At 42.3% G+C, this 17,200-nt stretch overlaps 2 protein-coding genes across 2 annotated transcripts in view; one reads left to right on the top strand and one right to left on the bottom strand.

Annotated features, from left to right (window-relative positions):
- Positions 1-395: 395 nt before the first annotated feature.
- LOC122208822 (putative protein ZNF720) lies at positions 396-1,267 on the bottom strand. The gene is made up of 3 exons (XM_042920280.1): positions 1,247-1,267; positions 1,000-1,126; positions 396-505 (listed from the first exon to the last, which is right to left on the bottom strand). Exons 1-3 carry the CDS (start codon positions 1,265-1,267, stop codon positions 396-398), a joined length of 258 nt encoding a protein of 85 aa, XP_042776214.1.
- An 882-nt stretch (positions 1,268-2,149) lies between these two features.
- The window catches only part of LOC122208821 (zinc finger protein 708-like), a 32,863-nt gene continuing 17,812 nt past the window's right edge, over positions 2,150-17,200 (top strand). Inside the window, exons 1-4 of the mRNA XM_042920279.1 lie at positions 2,150-2,214; positions 3,571-3,774; positions 4,013-4,118; positions 16,976-17,102. Of these exons, the coding sequence (XP_042776213.1) occupies positions 2,150-2,214; positions 3,571-3,774; positions 4,013-4,118; positions 16,976-17,102 (502 nt within the window). The remainder of the gene's footprint in view (positions 2,215-3,570; positions 3,775-4,012; positions 4,119-16,975; positions 17,103-17,200) is intronic.

Here is a 17,200-nt window from a genome sequence, read left to right as displayed (position 1 = left end):
GTTATTATTATTATTATTATTATTATTATTATTTTGAGAGACAGAGCTGGGGAAGGGCAGGAGGAGAGGGAGAGAGAATCTCAAGCAGGCTCCATTCTCAGCTCATAGCCTGACATATGGCTCAATCTCCTTACTCTAGGGTTCTTACAGCAATGGAGAAGCTCTCAGATTATGGAGGCCCTCACCGTGGATGTGGTGGACCTTCAATGGAGCTGAAGGACAGTCCTTGGAGAATCAAAGAGCATGATGTGTTAGACAGCAGATGTCCCTCTGGGAGAGGGAAAGACATAAAACTTGGCTTTGTAAATGAATTTCCATTCAAGGAGAGCTACCTGAACAACATTTTAAGACCCATCTTCCTCCTTCACATTTGGACCTCACTTGTGTCATCTGCTTCACTTCCACCTACCTGGGTGTAAGGCTACTGTCTCCTTTCTCTTCACACCCCACAGCTCCTTCTCTTGTTCCAAAACAATGACCAGGTCTGTTTTTGACACAACAAGACCTATTTATCAGAAAGAAGGAATATAATTATCGCTGGAGATTCTATCTTTCAACCCAGTATTGTACTCAGCAAACAAGAAGGGACAAAGGAGAATTCTAAAAAAAATGATTTCCCAAACAGAGCTGCACAAGAAAAAGCCCCTTTAGAACATGCAGGAGGAGTTTCAAATATTCACATCATGACCTGCATTCCAAGTACTACCAATACAATAAGGAATAAAAATTGGAGTTTAAAATTTGGGCAATACCATCTTATGCCACTCAATGTTTAGAATTGACATTAATCTTCAGAAATGGTGAAAAAAAGGGGAGACTAAAGCTGAAAAGGAAACATCATGAAGATATTTCTCTACATCTACAAATCCTTACCTCCTTCCCTTACTGCAGGAATCTCAATTTCAGTCATGCAAAGAGGAAGCTTCCAAGAGAGAGTTGTCAAAGGAAGGAACAAAACTCTGAGGGTGGTGTGGGAAATCTAGAAGGTGTTACCCTTACCCAAGAAAAGGAGGTGTCCATAGGTGTCTAACATCACACCCATGTACAGTTCCCTCTGACTGTGATTCAGGCATCCCCACTCCTCCTGAGAGAATTCTATTGCCACATCCCTGAAGGTCAGCAGTCCCTGCAATAAATACCACAGTTACTAAGAAGTGGCCATTGGCATAGTTCATAATGGTACCTAAGATGAAAGAGGGAATTATTGTCACCAGATAGACTACAAGAACTGACTTTCACCACTTACCTGCATGTACCCACTGACCATATTCCTCATTTTACTTAACCTCTTTTTTCTATTTTAACTTTTATTTCTGGCAAAACACCCTGTGGACACAGTCTCCTGTCATGGAAACAGAAAACATTCAACAAAATATAATGACTGTCCTAAGAAAGAGCTTGGGCAGGCCACTTTGAGCTTAACCCAACTCATATTTATGTATATGGATGATGGAGTTAACACATGGAGTGAGGACAGCTATCTTAACCTCTTGTAATACCAAAATCTCCACCCAAGGAAGAACACAAACCTCACCTACATAACACAAAGTATGCATAGAAGTGTTCTCTTAAGTCACATGTGTGACATTATGTCCAGTTCTACATAAAATGACCAGGTTCCACTTCCTCATTATCCACCCAAATCTAAAATAAGAGGAAATCATCACACACACACACACCCTTGATCTGAGAGTCTCCTTTGGAAGTTATTCCCTCTGATCTTCTTATCGGCTGCAAATCAATTTTCCTTTGTGTGACAACCCCAGCTGCTGCACTTTCTATCTATGACTCTATTATCTTGGAGGATTTTAAGACACACAAATACATCAATTATGTGATTATTGTTTTCATTTTCTCAACATATAAAGCAGTAAATAAAAGGGTATTTCTGTGACCAGAGTGTGGAGTAAAATAAAAATTTATTAGGGCTTTTTTTCTTTTTGTTATTCTATCATGTTTTGCTGTTTTCTCCTTTTTCTCTCCACCTGGTGATGACACTCAGTGGCAGAACATCAAGGGGACAGATGATTCTTTCTCCTCAAGGAAACTCCCACATGTTATCAACTCTAAAGACAGCTGCCTTAGCCTTTCCTAACTCCTACTAAAATTCTCAACTGACCAATCTTCCCTCATAGGTAGGAACATCTCTATGCCCTTATTCATCAGGAAGAAGCTACGGAAGAGGAGACCTTCCACTTTAACAACCTTAAAGATGTAAGGGTCAAAGGTGTTAAAGGAGGAAAATGATGAATGATACAAGGTCAAGAGACACGTAGCTTAAATAAAACTTCCTTGCACCTTGCAGCCCAATGATAGACACCTGAGACAGGCAGAACATGCCCTTCCTGAAGGAAATCATAGCTGCTATTGTGCCTTCATGTTTTTTTTTTTTAATTCAATTCTTGAGACAGGCAGAGTATGACATCCTTTATCAATGGGCTGAAAGTTATAAGGAAATTTAATTGAAGCTACATTTCTTTTGCCTTAGTTATCATCAGAAGCTACAAGCAAAGAGAAACTCAGAAGAAAGAAGTTTCCAGTTGAAATGTGATGGTTTCTGCACATCGCTCAGCAAATCTAAGATCTTTAGGAAAGATGGGGGGAAAAGATGAACGTTATAGGGGAGAAATCTGGAATAGAGAACCAGGACAGTTAAAGAAGTGAACAACAACTGTAAGGAAACAAACTGCTATCAGTGCCTAAGAAACACCAAAGGATACATGATCACTGGTGTGTTCTGTTAAATCAGATTATCAGTCTAATTATGAGAGAATACAGTGTATTTATACAAACTTCAATCACATATACTTTCAGTAGAGGCTGCTTTGAGGCAAACGGTTTCAAGCAATGGATTGTAGAGGAGTCCACAGGGCCCACCTGGCTGAAGAGAGGCAGGCCCAGCAGGTGACCTGCCTTAAAATATCTATAGGCCCTAACTAACAAATGGATACTTACAACCAGGCAGAATTACCACATGAGGGCAAATTCCATAAGTCACCATACATACTCATCTTCCCCCTGCAAAATCAGCCCGAAGTCACTGCCTCAAGGCAAGAGCCTCTCCTCTGCTGTCCTGCCCACCACTCCCTTGAGGTGTATTCATAAATCTTATTCTGCCACAGGTGAATTCTTTTCACCACTCATGCCCTCAGCTTCCACAGGATCATTGCCCCATATTTGGGAGCCCCATCTAAATGGGAGAAACACCACATTTAGATGGCTGTTTCCCTGTCCTGTAATGTCTAGTATATTTTAAACAGAGTATCTTTTTCACATTTTACAAACCAAGACTGCTCTCCCCCTGCTTTTTTAACTTTCCAAGTTATTCAGGCCTCATATCCATTCTCTGTTTTTTTGCATTTATTTTTTGGTGCAAAAAGTTCGTTTTATTATAACACAAAAAGAGGACCTGTGGGCACCAAGATCCACAGTGGGGTTGTGAAGAGTGACTATGCAGCCAGGGGAGGGAAAGGCAAAAGGGAGGTCTCCAGAAGGATTCCCATATGCTTAAGAGGACTCCTAAGATACTGGGGGCCTTGTATTTTTCATTTTCTTCATCCTGCTCTACAGAGAGGTACTAAATGGGGGACCTAAAGGGGAACGGTTCTCCTTGAATGAAATCCCACCACCAGACCCCATCATCAACTGGAATCTTGGACTCAACAACTTCCCTTTTGGATCTGTCCTAAAGGGAATGTTTGCAATACTTGCAGGACTTTACCTCAAAGTGACAAGTGTTGATGTCCTAGTGAAAGCCTTGTTTGAGAGCATAGAGTAGATTCCTGCATATAGGGGAGAAGAGTTCTAAAGACCCAACCTTGAGTATCGTTCCTGAGAAGGTTGTAAAGCTTTGGTGAAAACATAAGGCAGAAACACCACACACAGAAAAACCAACATTTGCAATTTATAAATGCATGGAATTTTAGGGGGAAAAGATGACACGGACTTCGACCTGGAACACCAGGCTTACCTGAGAGCTGGCCATTTCTTCTTCTTTCCCCTTGTCCTCTAGATTTCTTTCTCAGAAGGTATTTGTGGACAAATCACACATGCATCAGGAGAAAATGCCCTTAAAGGCACCAACAGAACGTCTTCAAAAGAAAAATGCTCACTGGCAGGCGGGACTTTGGAATGCAGAAGGACAAAACTTCCTAGTTTTTTGTGTCAGGAGCTTTTCAGAAACGGAGACTATGTACTTGGAGCCCAATTCTGAGTTTTTCTTCTATACTTTCAGTGGCTTCCACTCCCACAGGCACCTGCAAATTCTGCTACAGCATAGGAACAGTGTGCTGGTGGACTTAATCCTCCCACACACACGTAGAGGAGTTACCTCTCCTTGAGCAAAAGCCTGCACTCAAATCTCATGAATTAATGGGAAGCCTTGCCAACTGACTCTGGCCTCAGGGAGAATCACCTGGAGCACTTAATTAAGCCAACACTGTTGTTTCAATCCACACAAATTGACAGAATCTGAGGAGAGGGGGCAACAGCAAGGGTCGGTTTTGAAACTCCACACGGGATCCCTTTGGGAACCATTTAGGGAAGTAAGGAAGGCTATGGTTATTATCCAGGTTTAAACACATTTCTTCTCCAGTGATCAGAGTTTCTGGACATTGGAAAAAAGAGACTTATAAATTTAAGAGCCAAACACACCTTCAGCTCTTTAGCCGACATTTTCCATGTCTCCCTAATTCCCAATGACAGGGCTCCAAGGAACCACAGGCATCTTCCTAGTCCTCCCTGTCAACTGGCTTGGAGAAACTACTCTCTGCACTGGGAATAAAACTCTTTCTGTCCTTACAGCTGACCTACACTTTTAGTGCTCAAACCCAGTGCTACCAGCAGCCCCTGCCTCAGAGAGCTAAAACAGTTCGAAAAATATCGGTCTCCCATAAATAACAATGGGTCCCTGTCTATGAATTTATTCCTTTGTGTCTAGGCCTTTTGAGCATTACACACCCATTTCTCCTTAGTTTACCTGCCCCAATTCATTTACTGGACTGAGATTTCTTTGAAAAATGTCATGCAGAAATTCTTTTTCCCGCAAAGGGGAAAATATCTAGATTTTGACAGTAGTAACCACATTTGAAAACAAGAGGAAATAAATGACATTTCAACGTGTTTTCTATGCTCTGTCTCTCATGGCACTTTAGCTGAGGTTAGTGGTACTGATCAAATGATCAGTCCTATTCGATGAGCTACCAACCTTCTTGTGAGGAAAATGTTCAACTGATACTGGCACACTCCACAGTGCATCACTCATCAAGCTTCAAAGAGATCCGTCAAAATCTCTGCCCTGAGTTAATCATTGCCCCATAAATAAGGAAACCCAACAGGGAAGCAAGCACATAATAGAGGAACACAAAGCTTAGGCCCTAGATCAATGGTCATGCTGAAGCCATCTTGGGCCACAGCTGCATCGAAGGCCAGGACTTTGGACCATGGCAGCCATGGGGGGCAGGGGCTGGAGAGCATGGGGTGGAGGTTCCAGGGGATAGGAGGTTCCTGGGAAGGAGAGTCCTAACAAGAGAAGGGGATACTGGTCCCTGTATGACCCCTATTGTACCTGAGAGAAAACCCAAAGGCTGAGGATGGAAGTTTGATTAGGACCCCTGAGCAAAAAATAACATTGCTATCTGTCTTTATCTTTTGTTCCCAACGTTCATCCACTAGTGATGTCGATTCCCACTGAAAACTGATTGTTCCCTGAAACACCCATGCAGTCCTTTTCAAAATAGTCCAGTTGATAAGGATAGCCAGTACTGTTTACCTTCAGTTGGAAGGAATGGCAATACACCTGTTGAGTAACACCTCAGGGTTCCACAGAGGGTCCATTCTATATGTGACAAACTTAAATGTTATACTACATGACAGTAAGTTTTCTGCAGGCTCTCTTTTGTTATAGTATGACATAATTTCATTCTCTGCTCCCCTTCTCAAGGTTCTTTGCATGACACCAGCACACACCTGTGAAAACTTGTGGCTTTAAAGAGACATCAGGTGCCCAAAGAAAAATTGCAGTTTGCTCAAAACCAGCTTAGATATTTAAGTCACCTGCTGTGAGAACAAGGACTAGATTTCAAGACATCCTGGGAATCAAAAACCTGAAACTAAGTACCAATTCTGAGACTCTCTGGGACTGTTTGTTCATTTCTGAAGTTTGATTCCAAACTTCTCTCTTACAGTTGAAAGTGCATATGCTTTACTAAAACAGGACAAACCTTACCCAATTATTTGAAAAGAGGGGGATGACACAGTAATTGAGACTTGAATGAAAAGTCTAAATCTATACAAGCTTCTCAAAGTCAACACCCACAAATCAAGCAACCCAGGTAAGAAATGGGCAAAAGACATGAATAGACAGTTTTTGAGAGAAGATAGCCAGAATACTAACAGACACATGTAAAGATGATCAACATCCCTCATCATCATGGCAACACAAATCAAAACACGGACGAGATACCACTTCCCACCTGCCAAAATGGGTAAAATTAACAACACAAGAAACCATGGGTGTTGGTGAGGATGAAGAGAAGGGGAACCCTGTTGCACTGTAGGTGGGAAAACAAAGTGGTGCATCAGCCATTCAGGAGAACAGTATGAGGTTTTAAAATAACTAAAAATGGAATTAGAGGTGCTTGGGTGCCTCAGTTGGTGGAGGGTCTAACTCTTGATTTTTCTCAGGTCTTGGTCTCATGGGCATGGCTCAAGCCCCACATGGGGCTCCAAAGTGAGCATGGAGCCTCTCTTCCTTTCTCTGCTACTCCCCCATTCACACTTGCTCACAATCTCCCTCAAATAAATAAACATTAAAAGCAACAACTTAGTTTCAATCCATGGTGGCCAAAGTAAGATATTTGTATGATTTAACTCTTTCTACATTTCTTAAGACTTTTTTTTTTTTTTGCAGGCTTGCACATCATCTATACTAGATGATGATCCTTATACCTCATATATTTTGTGTTTATGACTCATTTATGGTTTTCATGCTTTGTGCATGCACAAGCTGAGGAGCCAACCTATTGATAGGAAGTAATCCCAAGTAGGTAGTGTCCTGAGATAACAGCTACCCCAAATATCCTTGTCCTAGGGAGCATCTTTGCAACTTTCTATACCCTGTTCCATCATTACAATTTTTCTGTTTTTCAGTAGGCCACCTGGAAGGAAGTAAAAACTGGGGCTTAATCAAGGTATTTTTCCCAACTGTCAGGACATTTATCCTGAGTGACAATCACTACGTGTTCACGTTCTTCTCTGTAGCCTGGAGAAATTACAAAACCTCCCATCTCATGAGAAAAATGTAGTCTGTTGTTCTTCCTGTCAACCATTTATATATTCATGCCTCCAAGAGTGTTAAGGTCAATTACACATCAGTGACCTTGTAAGTAAAATTGTGACTAAAGTAATCTATTCTAGGGACGCTTGGGTGGCACAAGTCAGTTAAGCCTCGGAGTCTTGATCTTGGCTAAGGTCCTGTTTTCATGGTTTGAGTTCCAGCCCCACATCAGGCTGTGTGCTAAAGGCATGGGATTCTGTCTTCCCTTCCCTGCCTCCTCCCCTTCTTGTGCTCTCTTTCTCACATACACAGACACAAAATAAATTAGTTAATAAGCTAACCAAAATATATCTATTCTAGTAATAAATAATAAATTACAGGCATAAAATGAACCCTTTTATAATTATCATATAAATAGCTGTTCAAATATGTTGTTAATGGCCCCAGCAATCAGGCCAGAATCTCATCAGTAATATAACAGTTTGTCCTGTAATATTGAAGAAATACTTTAAATTATCTTTGAATGTGTATCTTTCAATATGAGAGATTATAGTTGTGCAACATTTATCTGGGCATGAAGTTTGAAGACTGTTGCACAAAGACAGTTCAAAGGTCCTTCAAGAAATAGGGGTAAGGGAAACTGTTTTTGAACTTTAATGTGATTGACCACAGGTGAAGGTGTAGGGAAAGCTAGGTTTTAGGGAATGCAGGCATTCGAGACCAAGTGTTGAACATTGTGCCTTGTGTCCTAGGAGAAATGTTGATGTCTTGATAGATGAAATGCTCAAGGAAATCCATTAGCATATTTAAGTGTTTTCAGTCATAAGTGTAATAGTGAACTGCCTGGGACAGAAGAAAATGCAGGCAGATGAGTCAGCTGATACATATAAAAAGAATGCTTGTAGGTAGTCAATAATGAATAGACATTCCAGGCTGAGGCACTGAAATAGATGTGCTGAAGTTCACTTGGTCTATATTGAGCTTCGATGTCAATTGATTCTTTTGAAAAGAAACAGGTTACAAGGATAGTCTTTGCCAGTCTCGATTTTCTTAAAAATGTTAGTTTATTGATTTTGAGAGAGAGAGAATGGGAGACTGAGAGAGAGAGAGAGCAAGTGAGAACCAGGGAGGGGCAGAGAGAGAGAGAGGGACAAAGAGAATCCCAAACAGGCTCTGCGCTGTCAGAGCAGAGCCTGATGTGGGGCTTGCTCTCACAATCCCTGATCTCACAAACAAAACCAAGAGATGCTCAACCAACTGAGCCACCCAGTCTCATGTCAACTTCTTAGTTCAGCCTGAACAACTGGAAAGAGACAGGAATTCTGGCACCCGCAAAAGGGGATAGGACATTCTTGCTCCATGGGAGTTTCAGGAGCCAACCCATTCATCACCCTGTTTTCCATTTCTGAACATCTAGACGTCAGTCAAGTGTTAAAAAGTAAATATACATAGACTTTGTGAAATGGAAAGAGGGCCCAGCAGTGCCTTCAACTGTCTCTCTTTTGACCTTCGTCTGTACTTTCTAGCTGATTCCATTCTTCTTTCCAGGTCAGCATTTAGCTCAGGAAGAAGCCCCAGCAGGCAAAGCATCCCAGGATGGGAAAGGAAACTACCCCCTCCAGCAACAGGCACTGCCCTGAGCCAGCAAGACCCCACATGCCTCACAGCAATGCAGTGATTGGCCTGACCTTCACCACCTGCATGTACACCACCCTTCGTCCTACATTTTCTTTATATAAACCTGGAAGGATTTTCAGCAGGTTGGGGACAGTGTTTGAGATGTTGGTCACCTCTCTTCTCAGTGTTGGCCTCCGTGAAGAAAATCTCCTTGTTTTATCACCATTCATCTCGCCGGTGTTCTTGCCGACTCCGGGGGTCCCACACAGACCGGGTTTGGCCACTTACCACTGACAAAATCCAAAGGCAGAGAGATGAGAGGTGGCGAAACACGAGAGGAAGTTATTTCAGGGAGGCTGACACTGCAAAGATGGCTGAATAACGTCTCAAGGACTGTCTCCAAAGTGCTGGATACACTTCCAGGTTTATGGAAGGGAAAAGGGGAGAGGTGGGTGGAGGGGCAAAAGGAGTCAGGACCTGCAGGTAGACAGTGAAGTCTGTCATCTAGGAGTCAGTCTAGGGTGGGGTCTTTCTGGCTCAGGGCAGTCTTTGAGGCATGCGAGGTAGTTCCAGTTCCCCTGAGGGATACTTTGTCCTCAGGGTCTTCCTCCTGAGCCAGGAGACAAGCTGGAAGGAACCCAGTGAGCAAGTTTGAGGTCAAAATTGAGGCAGCAAAAGTCCTCTGTCTTGCCCTTGGATTTGGTCAGCCATGAGTGGCAGAACTGGGTCTGTCTGGGGCCACTGGAACCAGGTGCTCCTGTACCCTTGGGTCCTGCTTACAAAGTCATTACTACCATCTATCCAATAAACATGTCCCTCATCTCCCATTGTTAATATGTGTGTGTGTATGCGTGTGTCTTGAGAACACTTCCGATAGCCTCTCTTAGCAAATCTCAAGGGTACAACACACTAGTATTAAGCACACTCACCGAGGTGTAAACATTCACTGCTCACACATCCTGCATTAGTAGTGCTTTTTGCCACTTGACCAACATCTAAACATTTCCCCCATCCTCAGCCCCTGGCAACAAACTTGCTAATCTTTAATAATTTTGCCATTTTGAAAGGAACAGCTTTGAATCCAAATGACAGCCCCGCCTTAGTTTAAAGCTAGGTTCTCTTTTCTGCTTATTATGGATGTTTGATAAGAAATACAATTGCTGAGAAGTTTGTTTTGCTTGCTGTTTGCTATGAGCATTGTGAGACCTTTCCTGATTGTAACCCACTGTAGAATGGGCTGTAAAACTTCCTAAATGTAGTCTGATATGTAATGGAATGAGTGATTGTATACAAACTAACCGGCATTTCTCGCTTCTGTAAACCTGCTTGCTTAGCACATTCCTCACCTACCCCCTTCCCCTTTTCTTCCTCTCGCCACAAGTAAAAACCTCCCCTGTGCTATTTGTCTCTGTCTATAAAAACGCTATACCAACCCTAATCGTGGCCTCTTGTGTCACCGGCGACGAGTGCGCAGAGGACCAGGTTCGAACCTGCAATAAACGACCCTTGCCGCTTGGCTTTGACTTACAACTCTGGTGGTCTTTTGTGGGAGGTTTTGGAACTTCAGGCATTACAATTTTTAAGATTTGCGTGTATGTGATTTCATACAGTATATATTTTTCTGTATGTGGTTTATTTAACTTAACAAAATATCCTCTAGCAACCTCTAAGTTGCTGGCAATGGAAAAATGTCCTTCTTTCCGGAGGCTGATACATATACCAAGAATAAATTAGATGAGGGACCTCTACTAGGAAGGAGTTAATAGCAGAGATGAACATTTAATTTTTATTTTATTTTTTTATAGTTTATTGATTTATTCCAGAGACACAGAGAGAGAATGACCAGGGTTGGAGCAGATAGGGAGACAGAGGATCTGAAGTGGGCTCTGTGCTGACAGCAGAGAGCCTGATGTGGGGCTCAAACTAACCAACTGCTAGTTCATGACCTAAGCCAAGGAGGGACACTTAACTGACTGAGGCATTCAGGTGTCCCCAGCGATGAACCATTTATAAAGAGTTATGTGCGTGGCAGTGCAAACATGTTTGATAAACATTTGCTCTTTCCTTTTTCATTGCATGTAGATATAGTTCCTCCTTGAGTTGTAAAGCCCCACCCCCTTCTCCTTCATTCCAAATGGCATATAAGCATCGATTGCCTGTCTTTGAGCCTCAAATCTTTGAGGTTCCCATCATCAAGAAATTCTTATTTTTCTCTTTTGAACCTGCCTGATGTCAGTTTAATCGTTAGACTGGCCAAAGAATAGAGCACAGATGAAGGAAAATGTTTCCTTCTCGTACACATTCATCCTGTTGTTGAAAACTGACTTCTGTTCTTCAGAGCTAAAATATAATGTGAAGACAGAGTTTGGGCAAAAGAGGAATAAGAGCTTTATTGTTTTCCCAGGCAGAAGAGGCTGAAGTAGGTTAAGGCCTTCAACATTGCAAGCCCACCCAGAGGAAGGGGCTGGGGATTTTTATAGGGAAAAACAGGATCCATCTTGTTTTGACAAGAGTTGTTTTTGTGCTACAAACATTGGTCATCATATTTCCAGTTTGGTACTCTTTGGTTAAAAGAAAAGGGGGGGGGTGGTTAAGAAGGAATTATGGGAGGTTTCCCCAAGAGAAAAAAGGTTACTAAGTTTAGTAGGAAGCTTTGTTGATGTTTTAATGCCACCATTTTGAATTGTTCAACTTTATGCTTTTAAGTGGTTTCAATTTCAGGCAGCAGCACAACTGTCTTAGATCACTCTATATTTTACTGTGAGAAACCACTCAATATTTTCTAGAATGGCCAAAATAAGGAAAAGAGGATAACACCAAATTTCAGTGAAAATAATGAGGAATTAGAAATCTCAAATATTCCTGGAAGGAGTTAAAAAATGCATTCAGTTGGGAAAACTGTTTAGCGGTGATTTAGGAAGTAAACTTTGCTACTGAATGGGAGCATTTTACCATTCCAAAAAGTGTCTCTTTGGCATAAGGATTACTTTAAAGGAGCAGACAAAGGAAAAGGTCTGAAACCCTTTTGAAAGAGGCATTTGCATGTATAAGGGAAAGCTCCCTGTGGAAGGGTGTCTCCCACTGCATAGAAGAAAGAGGGGGGATGTGTAAATCTCCAGAAACTCTGATCAGTGGAGAAGGCATGGATTTAAATATGGACAAAAACCATAGCTATGATCATGCTTTTTGTCTGGTCAACTTCCTAAATACTTCCCAATAGGATCACTTGTGGAATTTCAAAAAATGATCATATCGCCCCCCCCCCCCACCAGATTCTGTCAATCAATGTTTGTTGAAACAATGGTGTTGTTTTAATTAAGTGCTCCAGGTGATTCTAAAGGAATCCAGGATGAAGCACAAAGGTTTCCCAACAATTTAGGAGGGGTGAGTGCAGGCTTTGGCTCTAGGAGAGGTGCCAGGGTCTCCTCTATAGGAGTTGGAGAGGATCAAGGCCGTGTAACAAAGTGTGCCTATGGTGTAGCAGCATTTGTGGGGTGTAGTGGCATCTGTGGGAGGAGAAGCATCTGTGGAAAGGAGAAGAGGAAAACTCAGAGGTTGGCATCCAATTAGGAGCTCAAAAGGTTCTGAATAGCTTTTTACACAAAGGAGTAGGAAGTTGGGCCTTTTCTACATTTCAAAGTCTGGCCTGCAGGTGATCGGTTTACAGGTGTAGAGGCTGTGTTAGTGGCTTGGAAGACATTTTCTGCTGATGCAGCTGTGAGATCTCCAGCAAAATCTTCAGAGAAGAAACCCAGGGGACCAGGTGAAAGAAGAAATGGCCAGTTCTCAGGTAAGCTGTGCATCTGAGGGCAGGGACCCTGCCCTGTTTTTCTCTTGAAGGCCCATGCAAACTGAAATCGCAAGTGTTGGTTTTTCTAGTTCTGAGATTTCTGCTTTATTTTTTCACCCAATTTTTAACCTTTTCAGATGATACTCAAGATTAGGTTTGTAGAACACTCTTCCCTTGTATCGCTGAGCCTTCTCCCCCTTCTCCAACTCCAAATTAAAGTTCTGCAAGTATTGAAAATATTCCCTTTGTGAACGATCCACAGGGGAAGGCGTTGAGTCCAAGATTCCTGTTGCTGGTGGAGTCTGGTCCTGCATAGCACTCAAGGAAAACCGTTCCCATTTAGGTCAGATCTGGATGCTTAATCACCTCTCTAGAGACCAGGATGAAGAAAATGCACAAATACACAGGATAGATATGAGGTCCGGATTAACTCCAAAGTTGTCAGATAAAAGGAAGACTCTTGCTGCTTAGAATGTTAAAAAGATACCCCATTTTCAGGTTGTTTCATTACAATTTCATTTCAATTTATTTCATTAGGTAGATTTACCGAGTGATATGCAGAAACCATCCCATTTCAACTGGAACAATCTTTCTTCTGGCAAAGTTTCTCTTTGCCTGTAGTTTCTGATGAAAGGAACAGAGGTAAAAGAAATGTCGATAGGATTAAATTTTCTTACAGTTTGCCATCCATTGATAAACACTAGATATAGGCAGAATATAACATTGCTCAAGGAATTCAGAATTGCCTTCATGTGAATGCTTTGCCAGAGGCAAAAGGGAAGCTCAGCTTGAGGAGAGCCAGACTGCCAGTATCCTGTAAGTCTTCTTGACTATCTGAAAATGCTTTAGAAACTTCTTTTATCTCTATGCCTCCAACTTAAAGCATACCATCAGTGTCTCCTCAAATCCTACTGCAGCCCTTGGCGCCCACAATTCCTCTCCCTGTGCTTTCATGAAAACAGCTTTTTTGACCAAAGAGGTCTCCAGAATCCTTTCTTGACCACTTGCTCCCAACCCACATCCCACCCGTTGCCACTGGACAATGAAGGCTCTCACCTTTGTGTAGTAGAGATAATGACTTCTGGGAGTGGAGGTTCTAAATCACTCAGACCTCCATCCTGTAGACTGTTAGTTTACTCCACATTCTTGATGCAAATCTATTCTTCTATTTAGTTTGTATTTTCAGAACAGGAAAAGAAGAATCCCATAGTTTACATGCTTGCACCTTCGAAACCTGAAACAGAATAGAGCAGAAATGAGGATTGAAACAAAAGCTTTTAATGAAACAGTATATGGTGGGATCATCAAGCACAATGGTCAAGAAACAATTCTGGAGATGTTGGATGATGCAAGATAGCTTATTGGAGTAGCACAGAGACTGGACCTGTGGGCAGAGAGAGCCATACGGTGGCTTCATGAAGCTTATATGTCCTGGGGGGAAGGGGAGCTGCACGCAGTATTAGATCACAAATGTTCCTTTTATTTTTTTTAAGTTTATTTACTTATTTTGAGAAGGAGACAGAGCACGTGAGGGGGGGAACGGGGAAAAAATGGGAGAGAAAGAGAATCGCAAGCAGGCTCCACATACTCAGCAGCATGGAGCCCTCCTGGGGGCTCAAACTCATGAACTGTGAGATCATGACCGAAACCACAACCAAGAGACAGAGGCTTAACCCGCTGAGCAACTGAGGAGGCCCTTCCTTTGAATTTCTGAGTGTAAAACTGCTGCAGGATTTCTCTGGTGATTACCATTCAGTTCAAGGTTACTTATTGAGATGTATAGGCAGTCAGGAGACCCCTTAAGAATGTAGCAACCAGCACTTACTTGATGCTTATTAAAACTCTGCAGGTTCTAGGTCAGGCTTCTCTGGTGGAGGTGCACATTTTCCTGTTTGTATCCCTCATCATACTAGATCCAGAAATAATAGCTGGTTTATGTATATCATTCAATGTGTTTGTGTTGACAGTGTGAATAAAAGACCTAAGCATCGTTATCCAAAACTAGATTTATGAGTGTAATGTCATTGAAGATGTTTCTTAGTTTCCACGACCATTTTCTTCTCTTCCCTTGTTTCCTGTAGTTTGTGTGAGAGACGGGGAGATTGAGAGAACAAGTGGAGAAGGCGCAGAGAGAGAGAGGAAGAGAGAGAGACAATTTAAAGGCAGGCTCCCTGTTATCATCGCAGAGCCCAATGTAGGGCACATACACAGGAGCCTGGAGATCACAATCTCAGTCAAAATCAGAAGTCAGATGCTTAACTAAGTGAGCCACCCAGGTGGCCCTCCACTCTATCACTTTTAATATGTATATAACTGCTTTCTAAATGTATGGGTGTGTGCATGAAGTGTAAAACAGGAGATCAATTTCGTGTGGACACTTTCTGGTTTCCATCATTCTTTTCACCTTTCTCACGTGTTACTAACGTTGCTTTAGGGTCCCGTCTGGATATTGACCACTGTGTCATTTTAGATCAACTCTAGGTCAGATAACCCAGGTTAAAACGGAATCTCTTCCATGTACTGGATGCTTGACAAAATATCCACAGAGAAATAGAATAACCTGTTTCCTCTCATAGATGATAATTGTTTATAATTATGATTATTATTCATTTTCCATTAATTTATGAAAAATGAGTAGATGCTATCTACTAAGTAGGAAATGCTCAGAAAGGCGCCTTGTTGCCTTTTTTGCTATTCTAGTAGAACCTGTGGTTGTTATAAAACCCATTTAGTTCCAAGTACTCCATGAGTTCCTGCCTTTGAATTCTTGCTCTTTGTTATTCAAATATCTATTCCCTGGCCAATAGGCTAATGTCTTGTCAGCAATGCAGAATCTGGGGGCACTTGGGTGGCTCAGTCAGTTAAGCATCTGACTCTTGATTTCGCTTAGGTCAGTAGCTCATGGTTCCTGAGATGGAGCCCCAAGTCAAGCTCTGCACTGTCAGTGGGGAGCCTCCTTGGGATTCTCTCTCTCTCCCTCTCTCTACCCCTCCCCCATTGCTCTCTCTCCCCCTCTCTCAAAATAAGCATATAAACTTAAAAAAAATAAAGCTCTTCAATGCACCATTGTGAAATTGTAATTCATATTAGAATATGCTACGTACATTGTAACACACCCAGACTTTCCATCTAAGAAATAGACACCAGGTATACTACGTGATGTGAATATAGTATTTAAAAATGTGGATGCCTTTGTTGATGCCTTCATTTTATAAATTCGCTTGAATAAACACAATATTTACACTGGTTCTTACCTCAAAGTAAGAAAATAGATGAAAGCATATCATTGTGTTGAAAAATGTCTTCCTGCGGAAAGCAGGAAACTCCTCAAAGTCAGAACCAGTTTTCCCAATATACCTAAACAAACAAGAATTCACTTCTTGGTGAGTCACAGATAGAATCCATACCAGCTGGGGTTGTCACACAAAGGAAATGTGATTTTCAACAGTTAAGGAGATCACAGGGAATCACTTCCAAAGCAGAGACCCCGGGAAGGGAATGGTTTCATATATAGTCAGGGTGGAGAATTAGAGGGAGAGCCCATCACCTTATGTAAAGGTGCAGATCAGGTTAAACTTGGGGCTGAAGAAAACAGTTGTATACAGGGGGGCCTGGGTGGTTCAGTTGGCTGAGCATCCAGCTTCAGCTCAGGTCATGATCATGCAGTCTGTGTGCTCGAAATCTTGCGTTTTGTGAGTTCGAGCCCTGCACTGGGCTCTGTGCTGGCAGCTCAGAGCCTGGAGCCTGCTTCCAATTCTGTCTCCCTCCCTGTCCTTCCCCTGCTCCTGCTCTGTCTCTCTCTCTCAAAGATAAGTAAATACACATTGGAATGTTTACTTTTTGAAAACAAGCAGTTCCATACCTACTCTGGATGTTACATAGTAAATGAGGTTTGTGCTCGCTCTTAGGTGGAGAGTTTAGTATTATAATGAGGTCATGGTAACAATCCTCTCCCCATGGTTGGCACCACTGTCTACCTGCTTAGGCGTGAGTCAGGGGATGAGCTCAGACACGGTGGGTATAAGCTCTTTCTCAGATGACATACCTTTTGTTGTATACTTTCTGTTTCCATCACAAGAGACGATGGCCCTGGGGTGTTGTTGCCTGAAGTAACAGATAAGGTTGAAAGAACAAGTGAAATAAAATGAGGGACTAAGGGCAGTGGGTATCAACAAGTAAGCAGTGAAGATCAGGTCTTGGGGTCCAGCTGGTGACATTAACTCCCTCTTGCATCTTAGGTACCATTATGAATGCTGCCTATGGCTACTTGGTAACTGTGGTATTTGTTGCAGGGACTGCTGACCTTCAGGGATGTGGCCATAGAATTCTCTCAGGAGGAATGGGGATGCCTGAACCAGAGTCAGCGAGAACTGTACAGGGATGTGATGTTAGAGACCTATGGACACCTCCTCTTCTTGGGTGAGGATAACTCCTTCCAGACTTCCCAAACCACACTCGCGGGTTTGTTCCTTCCTTGGAAGACTGTCTCTTGGAAACATCCTCTTTGCATGACTGGG

Source organism: Panthera leo, chromosome E2 (assembly GCF_018350215.1).
Source record: "Panthera leo isolate Ple1 chromosome E2, P.leo_Ple1_pat1.1, whole genome shotgun sequence".
Classification (NCBI taxonomy): domain Eukaryota; kingdom Metazoa; phylum Chordata; class Mammalia; order Carnivora; family Felidae; genus Panthera; species Panthera leo.
The sequence above is the reverse complement of the archived record's forward strand: the minus strand, read 5'-3'. Positions and strand labels throughout refer to the sequence as shown.